Source organism: Mobula birostris, chromosome 18 (genome assembly GCF_030028105.1).
Source record: "Mobula birostris isolate sMobBir1 chromosome 18, sMobBir1.hap1, whole genome shotgun sequence".
NCBI classification, from domain to species: domain Eukaryota; kingdom Metazoa; phylum Chordata; class Chondrichthyes; order Myliobatiformes; family Myliobatidae; genus Mobula; species Mobula birostris.
Window position 1 is genome coordinate 10633727 of NC_092387.1, and position 17329 is coordinate 10651055.

The 17329-nt window shown below is 42.2% G+C and overlaps 1 protein-coding gene across 1 annotated transcript in view; it reads left to right on the top strand.

Annotated features, from left to right (window-relative positions):
• Positions 1–17329, top strand: part of vps13c (vacuolar protein sorting 13 homolog C) — a 387871-nt gene that overhangs the window by 331767 nt on the left and 38775 nt on the right. Inside the window, exons 73-77 of the mRNA XM_072282204.1 lie at positions 2792–2873; positions 6631–6744; positions 6835–6910; positions 7063–7230; positions 11162–11203. Of these exons, the coding sequence (XP_072138305.1) occupies positions 2792–2873; positions 6631–6744; positions 6835–6910; positions 7063–7230; positions 11162–11203 (482 nt within the window). The remainder of the gene's footprint in view (positions 1–2791; positions 2874–6630; positions 6745–6834; positions 6911–7062; positions 7231–11161; positions 11204–17329) is intronic.

The window sequence follows — 17329 nt, forward strand, 5'->3', positions numbered from 1 at the left end:
TATGATGCTGGCTCAAGCTGAATGTTGTTGATTTTGCTAAAGGAATGAATAATTCTGCAGCTGCTAAGAAGTTTAGTGTAAATGAGAAACAAGTGAGAGAGTGGAGGAAGGCAGAGGACATGCTGAGGGAAATGCCAAAAAAGAAATGTGCAAACTGTGGGAAAACATGCCAGTGGCCAGAACTGGAAGAAAAAGTTTTAGAGTGGGTGAATCACCAGCGATCGTCTGGATACATTGTTACCAGAGAAATGATTCAAGTTAAGTGTTGAAATGGGACAAAAAACACCGTCAGGTCAGCGAAAATTTCAAAGCTACGTGAAGTTGGTGCACCCGATTTATGAATAGACGTGATCTTGTGTTGAGACAAAAAACAAAGATTGCTCAGAAGTTGCCGAACGACCTTGAGAATAAGATTACGGCCTTCCAATAGTTTGTGATCAAGCATCGAAAGGCACATTCTTACCCGCTCTCACTGATTGGTAACATGGACGAGACACCAATGTTTTTTGATTTTGCTGGCAACCGCACTGTCAGTCAGAGGGGGGAGAAAACAGTCCTTGTCAAAACAACTGGACACGAGAAGCAACATTTTACTGTCGTGTTAACGTATATGGCTGTTGGGACCAAACTACCACCGATGGTGATCTTTAAGAGGAAAACATTCCCAAAGAAAGAAAAATTCCCGCGGGATGTTGTTGTTTACGTTCAGGAATGCGGCTGGATGGACGAAGTGGGTTAAAGAAGGTTTCAGGAAGGAAAAGTTGCTACTTGTCTGGGACATGTTCAAAGCGCACTTGTCAGGTGAGACAAAAGCAGCATTGAAAGCTAAAAATACGGACATTGCAGTCATCCCCGGCGATTTGACGTCCGTGCTCCAGCCATTAGATGTGAGTTTAAACAAACCATTCAAAGAATTAATGCGTCGACAGTGGAACGAATGGATGATGTCTGGAAATCAGTCATTCACTCCAGTGAGAAATATGAGGGACGTATCTCTAGCTACAGTTGGCGAGTGGATAGTGCAATTGTGGGAGGAAATGAAGGCCGAGTGCATTGTGAAGGCCTTCAAGAAGTGCAGCATCAGCAATGCCTTGTATGGCACTGAAGATCGTTTGCTTTAGGAAGAAGACGATGGAGATTTGGCAGCCAGTAAAGCTGCAAATGATGATGTCGAAGCAGAAATTGACAATCCTTACGATGATATGGTGACTGCCGAAGAATGAGACACGATTTTCGGAGAGTCAGATAATGAAGAATGTGAAAGTTTCAAGCTCTGAACATTTGACGACAACTATGTGTACAAGTAAATTGAGAAACAGAATGTGTTTTGTAGACCTTTTCTTTTGTATTTGACTGAAAAACAGCCAATAAATACGACCTGTCTTCCATGTATTTGTTTTTCCAAAGTTAGCACCCTCTGTATAAGCCGACCCCCTAACCTTAGGACCAAATTTTCAGATTATACACCGGAATTTACGGTATGTTGGGAAGCAAAGATGGCAGTGTACAATGCTTGCTCGCCAATACATAGAAACATAGAAACATAGAAAATAGGTGCAGGAGTAGGCCATTCGGCCCTTCGAGCCTGCACCGCCATTTATTATGATCATGGCTGATCATCCAACTCAGAACCCTGCACCAGCCTTCCCTCCATACCCTCTGATCCCCCTAGCCACAAGGGCCATATCTAACTCCCTCTTAAATATAGCCAATGAACTGGCCTCAACTGTTTCCTGTGGCAGAGAATTCCACAGATTCACCACTCTCTGTGTGAAGAAGTTTTTCCTAATCTCAGTCCTAAAAGGCTTCGCTTTATCCTCAAACCGTGACCCCTCGTTCTGGACTTCCCCAACATCGGGAACAATCTTCCTGCATCTTTACAGCAGTGAGACCTGGACAACATATGCTAAGCAGGAGAGAAGGCTCAACACTTTCTATTTAAGGTGCCTTCATCACATCTGGGGCATTTTTTGGAGAGATAGAGTACCCAATGCTGAGGTTCTCTATTATGTTGGCCTCCCTAGTATTACACCCTGCTCAGGCAGTGTAGGCTGAGCTGACTGGGCCATGTCTGCCCCATGCAGGATGGCCCAATGCCAAAAGCCATCTTCTTTAGTGAGCTGGCTTCAGGCAAGAGAAGCGCTGTCCGCACGCAACTGCACTGCAAGTCTGTATGAAAGTGCTGGACATTAACATAGAGTTGCAGGAGAAACTTGCAGCCAACTGCACCAAATGGAGAAGCTCCCTGAAACAACATCTTAAGTCAGGCAAGAAAAAATTCTTGAAAGCAGCAGAAGACAAGCAGGCCTACAAAAAGGAATGCTGCACCTCCAGCAGAGCTGAGACCACTTCTAGATGTGACCTTTTAAGTTTTCATCAGCCACAGACGGTGCTGCACCAACAACGTAGATAGATAAGATGCAACATCCATGGTTGGCCTCGACCAACCGAGGGCCATGTGTTGGGAGGGAGAAAGGAAAGGTGGTGAGGGCTATCTCTGCCTTCAGGATGACCTTGGACTAGCATACAGATGGGAATGAGGTAGCTGGGCTTCAAGTCTTCCGGCTGATTGGGAATTTTTGCTCTTCTTACACTTCAGCAGGATCAGTTGCTAAAGTTTTAATTTCTTGGATATTCTGTTGGTGTAACTCGGGTTAAACAATACGGAGAGCATTTGTGTTGGATAGCGTGTCTGTCGATTGAAAGAACCAGTTGTTTTATAAATATGTGTGATCAAGTATTTACGTCTGTCAGTTTTGAAGAAATACTTAACAAGTGTCTTGGATTACAGGCTTGCATTCTTTGAAATTAAATGCCAGTTCTACAAGAGAAATGAGTTGATGCTTGCTGCAGGTAGACATTATGGTGAACAAGTAAGTGCTTTCTCTTTCCAATTGCACCAGCAGTTTTCTGCTGTCAGAACGATCACTTTGCCTCGGTATAAATGTCCACAGATGCTGACATTCCTGATGGTTTCCTTGTACGTTGTTCTTCGTTAGTACAAGAAAGATTTGTGACAGGAAGTGGCTATTGTTTGTCTTCCACCTTTACACTAACCAATGGACTCCCCTGTTCCATCCACATGATGGCAGGTAGCAACGTGTCTTAATTAACTGGGGCTGTAAGCAGTTAGCAAGCAATGCTGAGCATCTTGACCATAGAAACATGCAATAAATGTGATCTAAATCCTTATTTTGTACTTTGATTACCATAATCAGTTTCCTTAACTTCATTTAATTTGTATTGTTCACCACATTTACCTGCCTCCACCATCAAAACTATTTTTGTGAAAGTTGTTTGTATGTACTTGAAAGTATGATCTGATTCATTTTCAGAACTCCCAAACTTAAGCCCCTGCATAAGTGGATGGCAGAAGAATCATGGGGACGTTCAGTGAAGCTACACGAGGAACAAAGTGGGATGAGTGTAGATGGGTGTTTGATAACCTAAAAGCCTGTTTCCATTCCTTGCAACTCTAACATGATGATTCATCGCAATTTAAAAATACATTCAATTGGTTAATAAAGCACACTAAACATCTCTGAGGACCTAACCTGGCCCCAACATATTGATGCAGCTAGAAAGAAGGCAGGACAGTGACTATACTTCATTAGGAATTTGAAGAGATTTGGTGTGTCAACAAAAACACTCAAAAACTTCTATATATGTACCATGGAGAGCATTCTTACAGGCTGCATCATTGTCTGGTATGGGGTGACTACTGCACAGGACCAAAAGAAGCTGCGGAGGATCGTGAATTTAGTCGGCTCTGTCTTGGGTACTAGCCTACAAGGTACCCAGGACATCTTCAAGGAGCGGTGTCTCAGAAAGGCAGCATCCATTATTAAGGATCCCCAGCACCCAGGGCATGCCTTTTTCTCATTGTTACCATCAGGTAGGAGGTACAGAAGCCTGAAGGCACACACTCAGTGATTCAGGAACAGCTTCTTCCCCTCTGCCATCCAATTCCTAAATGGACCTTGAACCTGTAAACACTACCTGACTTTTAAAATATATATTATTTATGTTTTTGCACCATTTTGATCTATTCATTACTATATGCTGTAATTGGTTTATTTATTTATTTATTATTTTTTCCTTCTATATTATGTATTGCATTGAACTGCTGCTGCTAAGTTAACAAGTTTCACATCACACACCAGTGATAATAAACCTGATTCTGATTCTTCTGATATACAGTGGTGCTAGAAAGTTTGTGGACCCTTTAGAATTTTCTCTATTTCTATATAAATATAGCCTAAAATGTGATCAGATCTTCACGTGTCCTAAAACTAGATGAGAACTCAATTAAATAAATAACACAAACATAACATTATACTTGTTCATTTATTTATTGAGAAAAATGATCCAATATTGCATGTATTTGTTGGGAAAAGTATGTGAACCTTTGTTTTCAGTAACTTCTAAGCAATAATTTCAACCAAACATTTCCAGTAACTGTTGATCAGTCCTGCACATCGGTTTGGAGGAACTTTAGGCCATTTCTCTTTACAAAACTGCTTCAACTCTGGGATGTTGGTGGGCTTCCTTGCAGGAACTGCTTCCTTCAGATTTTCTACAACATTCCTATAGGATTAAGGTCAGGACTGTGACTCAGCCATTCCCAAATGTGAAGTTTCTTCTGCTGTAAACATTCTCTGAATTGAATTGAATTGACTTTATTACTTACATCCTTATATTCATGAGGATTAAAAATCTTTATGTTACATCTCCATCTCTATGTGCAATTTATAGTAATTTATAATACATAGTATGTACAACAGGACAGTCAATATAACAGAAATACAGTGGTAGACTGACTTGTGCGTTTAGGGTACTTTTTCTTGAGCTTCAGTTCATGGATGGATACCTTCACATTTTCCTGTATAATTTGCTAGTACAATTCAAAATTCATAGTTTCATCAATGATGGCAAGCTGTCTTGGTCCTGAGGCAGCAAAGCAGGCCCAAACCATGACACTGCCACCACCATGTTTCACAGATGGGATGGCGTTCTTCTGCTGGAATGCAGAGTTTACTTTTCATCAAAATGACACTTTTCATTTACGCCAAGAAGTTCTATTTTGGACTCATCTATCCACGAATATTCTTCCTAAAGCCTTCTGACATATCCACGTGGTCTTTAGCAAACTTTAGACGGGCAGCAGTGGTCTTCTTGGAGAGTAGTGGCTTCCTCCTTGCAATCCTGCCCTGAACACCATTGTTGTTCGGTGTTTGCCTGATGGTAGACTCATGAGCATTAGCCAATGCAAGAGAGACCCCTTAGATGTTACCCTGGGGTTCTTTGTGAGCTCCTGGAATATTACACACCTTGCTGTTGAGGTGATTTGTTGGTCGACTGCTCCTGGGGAGATTGGCAATGGTGTTGAATTTCCTCCATTTGTACACTGACTGCCTGACTGTGGATTGGTGGAGCCCAAACTCTTTCGAAAGGGTTTTGTATCCTTTACCAGCCTGGTGAGCATCAACAACTTTTTTTCTGAGGTCCTCAGAAATCTCCTTTAATCAAGGCATGGAACACTTCCAAAAGCCTGTGTCGTGAAGATCAGACTTTGATAGTGAAGATCCAGGTTTATATTCTTAATAGGGCCTTAATAAGAATATTATATTCTCAATAATAGGGCAGGGCTTTTCACTTACACATACACCCCCCCCCACCTGATTGTCATCCCATTGATTGAAACACCTGACTCTAATTGCCCCTTTAAATGAACTGATAATCCTAAAGGTTCACGTACATTTTCCAACAAATACATGTAATATTGGATCATTTTTCTCAATAAATAAATGAACAAGTACGTTGGTTCTTTTGTGTTATTTAACTGGGTTCTCTTATCTAGTTTTTAGGACGTGTGAAGATCTGATTACATTTTAGGTCATATTTATGCAGAAATAGAGAACATTCTAAAGGGTTCACAAACTTGCTAACTCCATTGTAAGAACTTTAATATGTGCATTACAGTAAGAGTTAAACTGAGCAAGAGAATAAATTTCAGAATTGAAGCAAGACCAGTCAGTCTAAAAGAGAAGCAAAAAGTTGTGATGGACCTTATCAGTTTTGTCTAAATGACGGCAGAGACATTTCATGATCCCTGTCAAACCTCATGAACATAAAACATTCACACAGCCGAAGGTGTTGTATTCAGATAGAATGATAGAATGTACAGGTCCTGCCTCTTGTCGGGTTGATGCAGAAGCCCCAATGAATGTTTATGTTCTGACCAGTGTTGGTGAACACTTTAACTAGTGCAGTATCTGCCAGAAACGCTCAGCATTAATGCCTCTCCTCAAGCAGTATCTGTGGATAGAGACAGTTAACATTTTAGACTGGTGAACTTTCACCAGAACTACTGTCTTTGAGAATGCCACCAACTACTGTCTGACCTGCATTATGTTATGATATGGAAACCGGCTGTTCAGCTCACTGAGTACCTACTGACCATGATCCACCTATTTATATTCATCTAATTTTACTTTCCCTGGATGCTACCATTTACACTCACCTACTTTTGCTGCTTTCTAAAATGTGCAGAACAGTCTTGCTATTACAGTGTACATGATCTAAACTGGTTAAAAATCACTAACAGAACTTTCTCATGGTTTCTCCCAGTTTCTAAAACAAATGTATGTGCTTGTTCTGGGATTGGATGTTCTTGGAAACCCATTTGGCCTTATTAGAGGACTTTCAGAAGGTGTAGAAGCATTTTTTTATGAACCCTTCCAGGTAAGTCCGTGAGAAAAGAATTGAAAATGTCTATGATTTTGAGAAGTTTGTTTATGTTTTAATGCTCATGATACATTGTAAATGTTGCAGGGTGCAGTTCAGGGACCAGAAGAATTTGCTGAGGGCCTTGTTATAGGAGTGAGGAGTTTGCTTGGGCACACATTGGGTAAGTGGCAGAATTCTATTGAATAAGCCTTCAGCTCAGATGCATTTCCAAGCTGATATTTGAAATCTGTGTCTCTCAGATAGTTTCATAGATTTGAACCTAACTTCTGCCACAACGCTGATGCAGAATACATGTTGTTTCATTCTTTGCAGGCGGTGCAGCTGGTGTGGTATCGCGAATCACAGGCTCAGTTGGAAAAGGTTTGGCTGCTATCACAATGGATAAAGAGTATCAGCAGAAACGTAGGGAAGAAATGAACCGTCAACCCAAGGACTTTGGGGAAAGTTTGGCCAAAGGAGGAAAAGGCTTTTTACGGGCAAGTAGAATTCCTGTTTTTCAAAGAGGACAGTTTTGTGCAACAGTAATTGTAAAAGTTGAGGACAACAGCAAAGACGATCTGGTCTTTGCTCCAGTTGTGTCATTGGATGAAACCATGAATCCTTACGCCATCTCCTACCCATGTCCCTAGTCCCTCTGGTTAATAGCTTCAAAGTCAACTCCAGTTTAAAGTCAACAATTGACACAGCATCCAGTGCTGTCTTGAAGTAAGATTTTAAATTTGTACTTTAAGATTGTGTCTTCCTCTCCGTGACTGCCCCATCAGGCCCCGGTATATTAACAATATTAATCATATCAACACTATTTACTTTGATTTCTTTTTTGATATATCTCAAAACTGCACAGATATTGGTGGTGTGCCCATTATTAACCTAGTTCAAGTTAAATTGTCATTCAGCCATACACATGTATACAGCTAAACAAAACAGTGTTCCTCCAGCACCAAGGTGCAAAACACAGTACATACAACCATGCAATAGTGCATATAGTCACAAAATAATATTAGCACATATAAATAAAAGTTGCTGATGAACGCAGCAGGCCAGGCAGCATCTCTAGGAAGAGGTGCAGTTGGCCTGAAACGTCGACTGCACCTCTTCCTAGAGATGCTGCCTGGCCTGCTGCATTCACCAGCAACTTTTATGTGTGTTGCTTGAATTTCCAGCATCTGCAGAATTCCTGTTGTTTAGCGCATATAAAATAGTATTAGCGTAGCAGTTAGTGAGATGCTATTACAGCTCAAGGCATCAGAGTTTGGAGTTCAGTTTTAATGTCATGTTCTTCCTGAGAGTGTGTGGGTTTCCTCCAGGTGCTCCGGTTTTCTCCCATTCTTCAAAGACGTATCGGTTAGTAGGTTGATTGGACATTGGAAATTGTCCTGTAATTAGGCTAAAGTTAAAAACTTGTGTTGCTGGGTGGTACGGCTTGTTGGTCCAGAAAGGCCTGTTCTGCGCTGTATCTCTATAAAAGCGCCTGGTTTGATGGTGTCCTCTAGCCATGTTGGTGGGTAGCTATTACGGGCGATGCTGTGGCATGAGGGCCAGGGCCTGGTCCTGGGGCATGGCGTCAGTGCACCTGCTGTGCTTCTGCTCTTTCCCACACTGCCTACGGTGTCATCTCCCCTGGGTGGCTGTAACCCAGTGTCTTCTCCTTTCATTTTGGATCTCCTCCTCCCCCTCCCACTTTCAAATCTCTTACTATCTCTTCTTTCAGTTAGTCCTGACGAAGGGTCTCGGCCTGAAATGTCGACTGTGCTTCTTCCTATGGATGCTGTCTGGCCTGCTGCGTTCCACCAGCATTTTGTGTGTGTTCCTCCTACCTAAACAATGTCCATATCTCTCCATCTTCCTCATATTCATGTGCTTATCTAAGTGTCTCTTAAAATTCATTAATGTGTTCTGGGTATAATCAAAAGTCTCATCTATAATGTCTTCAGCTTCCCAGACGACCCTGAGTACATCCAACTCCAGTTACAGTTCCTTGATTTGGTCAGTCAGGAGTTGAAGTTGGGTGCACTTCCCACTGATGTATTTATCAGGGAAACCACCAGATATCCTGAATTCCCAAATAGCGACAGGAGGAGCATTCCATCCTGACTACTCTGTACCAAAAAAAAATACAGAACTTTACAGTCAATGGAAAAAAAATCTTGCATTTTCTCATCTGTTCTTGCCAAAGCCTGTTAAACCAAAGCCTTCGCACTCTAACATTGACACATTTCGACAATGGCTGCTCCACTCGACCCTACCTTCCTTTTACTTGCTGCTGTGTTTAGGCATCTGAAGTGACACTTACCATGCCTAAGTAGCCGAGAAAATCTGGCCTATCCGCAGCTAGCTATCCCGTGCTCCCCTCCACTCCACGCCCCCCCCCCCCCCGATACACTACTTATGACTTCCAGCTCTTGGAGAGATGCAAATGAAACTGAGAAATCACTGGTGCTCTTCAGAAGACTTTGCATCACTTACTAAGGTGGAAATTAGCTGATATGGGAGGTGACTTATTTTATTAGTTGACTGCATTTCTTTGTTCTTTGTTGCTGTTATATGTTCCAAGATACTGAATCTGCGCCGACAGTATAATTTGGTCTGAAGTTACTAGCTTTGTGTTGCCGTAAGTTATCTTGCCTCCTTCTTCAGGAATGGAAGGCACCTTAGTACCCTTTTTTCTTTGTGGGAAAGCACTGACTTCATGTCATTTGAAGTACAAAGGATGGTCAAAATGTGTTTTGTATGCAACATGTCAAGGAGGAGTTTTCGCTTTTAGACTGTTAGCCTATGTAACATCAGTAAAACAGCAACCTGCACCTTAAACTTTGGCAGGGAGCTTCTTAAAGGACAGGTTTTTATTTTTGGTATCTGAACTTAATTAGAGTACATGGCAAAATATTCAAAACTATTTCAGACCTTTGGTTTTTTTTTGCTTCCCATTTCCACTCCCTTCAGTGGTACAGCTGATACTGTTCTACAGGCCTAAGAACAGCTCATGCGGATCATTGAGCAGGACAACTGTACTAATCAATCTTCATTTCGAAGTTATTAAAGTTTTTTTTTTGTCATGAAGTCATGATCATAGAATCATTCAGCATAGAAATGGGTCACTCGGCCCAAGTTATTCATGTTGACTAGTAAGGGACTTTCCATCTCCTTGCACTTCATCCTAGGAAGTGGAAGGCCTTCTATGTCTGAAACATTCATCTATACATTCCTTAAATAGGGTTTGTGTCCCAACTTAAACCACTCTCACAGGCAGTGCATTCCAGGTATTGTCCTCTTGAGATCCACTCCAAGTCTCTTCCCCCTTACCCTAAATATGTCCTCAATTTTAACTGCATCAAATATGGAGATAATTATCCTGCAGCCTACCCTACCCCTCAATTTTATATACCTTAGTCATTCCCCTATTAAACTCCTCTGCTCCAGGGAGAACAGATCAAACTGCTCCATCCCAGGCAATATCCTGGTGAATCTCCTCTGCACCATCTGTAGTTTGATTACCAGAAGAATGAACAGTTCGCAGATGAAATGCGATCAAGATTTTATGAAGTTGAAGCACAACCTCCCTACTTCTGTATTCCATTAATCCCATGCCAGTATCCTATAAGCCTTGCTACCCACGTTGTCTGTCTGCATTTTTACCTTCAATGATCTCTGGGCTTTTGCTTCAAGGTCCTACTGTACCTTAAAGCTCTCCAAGACCCTACCACTCATGGTGTATATCTGAGCCTCATTTGTACTCTCAAAATGTCTGGATTACACCCCAGCTGCATTGTTCAGCCATTTCTGTAATGCATCAGTATGTCTTGACAGCCTAAGCCTTTTACTCTATCAACAGTTTTGTCAGTCTTTGTGTTGTCTGCACACTTATTGATCATCCTCCCCATATTCACATTTGGAAATATGAACAGCTTGGATCTCGGCACTGGTCCGTATGGGGCACTACTAATTACAGGCACCCAATTACAAAACAGCCCTCTACCATCACATTTTTCTCTAATGCCAAGCTAATTTTGGATCCAGTTTGCTAACTTTCCCTGGATTTCATAGTCCCTAAGCTTTTAAACTGGTCTTCCATGTAGGACCTAATCAAAGTCTGTCACATCACATCTACTTACCTCATCAATACACTGTTATTTCTTCAAAGAATTTAGTCAACTTAACTTGACAGGATCTTCCGTTGACAAAGCAATGTTGATTGTCCCTGATTAGGCCTTGCCTTTCCAACCCAACATTAATTCTGTCAATCAGAAAATTTTCATTATCTTCCCTTGTTTTGAGACCTTATTTTTTTTCGTTGCTCTATAAAACTTATCATATGTATATTTTGAGCTGCTTTCCATGATGACTCATTATGTTGTTTGCAATATTGCATCATGTAAAAAAATTATTTCTAAATGTTTGTTTTCTCAGGGAGTAGTGGGAGGATTTACAGGAATAGTCACAAAGCCAGTCGAAGGTACGTGTCCAGGTGTGAATTGTGGTAGATAATTGAAATGTATTATTGATATAAATTCTGATGAAGGGTCTCAGCCCGTAATGTTGACTGTTAGCTCGTTTCAAGCATTTTTCCTCCTGCATGTTTTTGTGTGTTGTTTTGGATATCCAACATCTGCAGGTTTTCTTGTGCTTGTGATCCTTTGTGTTAATGAATTCCTCAATTCTGCTGCACAACTTGAGTTTATTGCCATATACATAAGTACATGTGTGCATAGGTGCAGTAGCATCATTGGCACATACCATCATATAAGACCATACCACATAGGAGCAGGATTATGCTTCGCCAATCTATCATGGCTGATTTATTATCCCTCTCAACCTCTTTCTCCTGCCTCCTCCCTTTGACACCCGTCCTAATCAAGAAATTATCAACCTCCACTTTAAATATATCCAGTGACTTCGCACCCACAGCTGTCTGTGTCAGTGAATTTCACAGATTTACCACTCTTTGGCTAAAGAAATTCATCTTATCTTCTAAAGGGGCGGCACTATATTATGAGGCTGTGCCCTCTAGTCCTAAACACCCTCACTATAGGAAACATCCTCTCCACATCCACTTAATATTCAATATTCGATAGGTTTTAGTGAGATAACCCCCCCCAACCCCCTCCCTTCTAAACTCAAAGCAAGTACAGCTCAGAGTCATCAAAAGCCCCTCATGCATTAACTTTTTCATCCCTGACATCATTCTCATGAACCTCCTCTGGACCCTGTCCAATACAAGCACATCCTTTCTTAGATAAGGGGTTCAAAACTGCTCACAATATTCTAAGTGTGGTCTGACCTATTTCTGTATCTGCAAACTTAGCCACAAAGTTAATGATTTTGCCATCCAAGTCACTGATATATAACGTGAAAAGAAGCGGTCCCAACCTTGACCCCCTGAGTTGGGACAGCTTCTTTTCACGTTATATATCAATGACTAAGGAACTTAAGTAGTCACCAGCGGCCAACCGGAAAAGGCTCCCTTCATTCCCACTATTTGCCTTCTGTTAGTCACTCAATCTTCCATCCATGCGAGTATCTTTCCTGTAGTATCATTGGCTCTTATCTTGAAAGAAGCATTATAACATTTTGTCAAACTTCTTCTGAAAATGCAAGTAAACAGCATCCACTGATTTCCCTTTGTTGATTTTGCCTGTTATTTCATCAAAGAATTCCAAAAGATTTGTCAGGCAAGATTTCCCCTTTAGGAAATCATGCTGATTTTGGCCTATTTTATAATGTACCCTGAAGCCTTATCCTTAATAATGGACTCCAACATCTTCCCACCCACTGAAGTCAGGCTAACTGGCCTGTAACTCTGCATTGTAGTCCACCTGGTCCAGGTGACTTGTCTACCTTTAGACCTTTTAGCTGCCCAAGTACGTCCTCCTTAGCAATAGACACCATCACTATCTCCTGCCCCCTGACACTTTCAAATTTCTGGCATACTGTTAGTGCCTTCCACAGTGAAGAATACACAAAATGCTTACTGTGTTTGTCCATCATTTCTTCGTCCCATGTTTTCCAATGGTCTGATTTCCAATCTTTCCCGTCACTATTTATTTATCAGAAAAAAAGCTTTTGGTATCCTCTTTTATATCATTGGCTAATTTACCTTCATATTTCATCTTTTCTCTCCTTATTTTGTTTTAGTTGCCTTCTGTTGGTTGTTAAAAGCTTCCCAATCCTCTACTTTCCCACTATTTTTTTGCTAAATTATATGCCCTCTCTTTTGCTTTTATGCTGCCTTTGACTTCCCTTGTCAGCCACTGTTATCATATACCCCCATTACAATACTACTTCTTTCAGATGTATCTATCAATTACCCTCTGAATTGCTCCCAGAAACTCCAGCCGTCATCCCTGTTAGTATCCTCTGACAATCAACTGGCTAGCTGCTGTAATTCCCTTTACTCCACTGTAAATTAATATGTCTGATATTAGCTTCTCCCTCTCAACATGCAGTGTGAATTCTATCATATTAGTCATACTTTATTGATCCCGGGGGAAATTGGTTTTCATTACAGTTGCACCATGAATAATTAAATAGTAATAATAAAACTATAAATAGTTAAATAGTAATATGTAAATTATGCCAGGAAATAAGTCCAGGACCAGCCTATTGGCTCAGGGTGTCTGACCCTCCAAGGGAGGAGTTGTAAAGTTTGATGGCCACAGGCAGGAATGACTTCCTATGACGCTCCGTGCTGCATCTCGGTGGAATGAGTCTCTGGCTGAATGTACTCCTGTGCCCAACCAGTACATTATGTAGTGGATGGGAGACATTGACCAAGATGGCATGCAACTTAGACAGTGTTCTCTTTTCAGACACCACCGTGAGAGAGTCTAGTTCCATCCCCACAACATCACTGGCCTTCCGAATGAGTTTGTTGATTCTGTTGGTGTCTGCTACCCTCAGCCTGCTGCGCCAGCACACAACAGCAAACATGATAGCACCGGCCACCACAGATTCATAGAGCATCCTCAGCATCGTCCGGCAGATGTTAAAGGACCTCAGTCTCCTCAGGAAATGGAGATGGCTCTGACCCTTCTTGTAGACAACCTCAGTGTTCTTTGACAGTCCAGTTTATTGTCAATTCGTATCCCCAGGTATTTGTAATCCTCCACCATGTCCACACTGACCCCCTGGATTGAAACAGGGGTCACTGGTACCTTAGCTCTCCTCAGGTCTACCACTAGCTCCTTAGTCTTTTTCACATTAAGCTGCAGATAATTCTGCTCACACCATGTGACAAAGTTTCCTACCGTAGCCCTGTACTCAGCCTCAGTATTATGAACACTACATCCTCAGAGTTCATAAAAAATAGAAAACATACAGCATGATACAGGCCCTTCAGCCCACAAAGCTGTGCCAAACATGTCTCTACCTTAGAGCTACCTAGGCTTTACCCGTAGCCCTTTATTTTTCTAAGCTCCATGTAGCCATCCAGGAGTCTCTTAAAAGACCCTATCGTTTCGAACTCCACTGCTGCCACCGGCAACCGATTCCACGCACTCATTACTCTCTGCATAAAAAAACTTACTCCTGATATCTCCTCTGAACCTGTTTCCAAGCACCTTAAAACTATGCCCTCTCGTGCTAGCCGTTTCAGCCTCTGGCTACCCACATGATCAATGCCTTTCATTATCTTATACACCTCTATCAAGTCACCTCTCACCCTCTGTCGCTCCAAGGAGAAAAGGCCACGTTTACTCAACCTATTCTCATAAGGCATGCTCCCCAATCCAGGCAACATCCTTGTAAATCTCCTCTGCACCCTTTCTATGGTTTCCACGTCCTTCCTGTAGTGAGGCGACCAGAATTGAGCACAGTACTCCAAGTGGGGTCTGACCAGGGTGCTATATAGCTGCAACATTACCTCCCGGCTCTTAAACTCAATCCCATGATTGATAACGGCCCATGCCCTGTATACCTTTTTAACCACAGAGTCAACCTGCATAGTAGCTTTGAGTGTCCTATGGACTCGGACCCCAAGATCCCTCTGATCCTCCACACTGCCAAGAGTCTTACCTTTAATACTATATTCTGCCATCATATTTGACCTATCAAAATGAACCAGCTCACACTTATCTGGGTTGAACTCCATCTGCCACTTCTCAGCCCAGGTTTTGCATCCTATCAATGTCCCGCTGTAACCTCTGACAGCCCTCCACACTATCTACAACACCCCCAACCTTTGTGTCATCAGCAGATTTACTAACCCATCCCTCCACGTCCTCATTCAGGTCATTTATAAACATCACAAAGAGTAGGAGTCCCAGTACAGATCCCTGAGGCACACCACTGGTCACCGGCCTTCATGCAGAATATGACCCATCTACAACCACTCTTTGCCTTCTGTGGGCAAGCCAGTTCTGGATCCACAAAGCAATGTCCCCTTGGATCCCATACCTCCTTACTTTCTCAATAAGCATTGCATGGGGAACCTTATCAAATGCCTTGCTAAAATCCATATACACTACATCTACGGCTCTACCTTCATCAATGTGCTTAGTCACATCCTCAAAAAATTCAATCAGGCTCGTAAGGCATGACCTGCCTTTGACAAAGCCATGCTGACTGCTAATCATATTATGCCTTTCCAAATGTTCATAAATCGTGCCTCTCAGGATCTTCTCCAACAACTTACCAACCACTGAAGTAAGACTCACTGGTCTATAATTTCCTGGGCTATCTCTACTTCCTTTCTTGAATAATGGAACAACATCCGCAACCCTCCAATCCTCTGGAACCTCTCTCTTCCTCATTGCTGATGCAAAGGTCATTGCCAGAGGCTCAGCAATCTCCTCCCTCACTTCCCACAGTAGCCTGGGGTACATCCCGTCCGGTCCTGGTGACTTATCCAACTTGATGCTTTCCAAAAGCTCCAGCACATCCTTTTCCTTAATATCTACATTCTCAAGCTTTTCAGTCCACTGCAAGTCATCCCTCTAATCGCCAAGATCCTTTTCCGTAGTGAATACTGAAGCAAAGTATTCATTAAATACCTTTGCTATTTCCTCCGGTTCTATACACACTTTTCCATTGTCACATTTGATTGGTCCTATTCTCTCACGTCTTATCCTCTTGCTCTTCACATACTTGTAGAATGCCTTGGGGTTTTTCTTAATCCTGTCCGCCAAGGCCTTCTCATGGCCCCTTCTGGCTCTCCTAATTTCATTCTTAAGCTTCTTCCTGCTGGCCTTATAATCTTATAGATTCATATCATTATCTAGTTTTTTGAAATTTTTGTAAGTTCTTCTTTTCTTTTTGATTAGATTTACAACAGCCTTTGTGCACCACGGATCTTGTACCCTACCATCCTTTACATGTCACATTGGAATGAACCTACTCAGAGCCCTATGCAAATATCCCCTGAACCTTTGCCACATTTCTTTGGTACATTTCCCTGAGAACATCTGTTTCCAATTAACGCATCCAAGTTCCTGCCTGATAGCTTCATAGTTCCCCTTACTCCAATTAAGTGTTTCCCTAACTTGTCTGTTCCTATCCCTCTCCAATGCTGTGGTAAAGGAGATAGAATTGTGATCACTATCTCCAAAATGCTCTCCCACTGAGAGACCTGAAACCTGACCAGATTCATTTCCCAATACCAGATCAAGTATAGCCTCTCCTCTTGTAGGCTTATCTACACATTGTGTCAAGAAACCTTCCTGAACACACCTAATAAACTCCACCCCATCTAAACCCTTCACTCTAGGGAGATGCCAATCAATATTTGATAAATTTATATCTCCCACCACAACAGCCCTGTTATTATTACTCCTTTCCAGAATCTGTCTCCCTATCTGCTCCTCAGTGTCCCTGTTACTGTTGGGTGGTCTATAAAAAACACCCAGTAGAGTTATTGACCCCTTCCTATTCCTAACTTCCACTCACAGAGACTCCGTAGACTATCCCTCCATGACTTCCTCTTTTTCTGCAGCCGTGACACTATCTCTGATCAACAGTGCCACACCCCCACCTCTTTTGCCTCCCTTTCTGAAACATCTCAAGCCTGGCACTTGAAGTAGCTATTCTTGCCCCTGCACTATCCAAGTCTCTGCAAATGGCCACAACTTCATAGCTCCAAGTAGTGATCCATGCTGTAAGCTCATTCACTTTATTCATGATACTCCTTGCATTAAAATAGACACATTTCAAACCATCGGACTAAGCACATCCCTTCTCTATCACCTGCCTGTCCTCCCTTTCGCACTGTCTTCAAACTTCCTCTATTTGTGAGCCAACCTCCCTTTCCTCCGTCACTTCAGTTCGTTTCCCACCCCCCAGCAATTCTAGTTTAAACTCTCCCCAACAGTCTTAGCAAACCTTCCCACCAGGATATTGGTCCCCCTCCGATTCAAGTGCAACCCACCCTTTTTGTACAGGCCACATCTGCCCCAGACGAGGTCCCAATGATCCAGAAATCTGAATCCCTGCCCCCTGCTTCAATCCCTCAGCTATGCATTTATCCTCCACCTCATTCTATTCCTATATTCCTATATGTGACACAGGCAGTAATCCCAAGATTACTACCTTTGAGGTCCTGCTTCTCAACTTCTTTCCTAACTCCCTGTAAGTCTTTTTTCAGAACCTC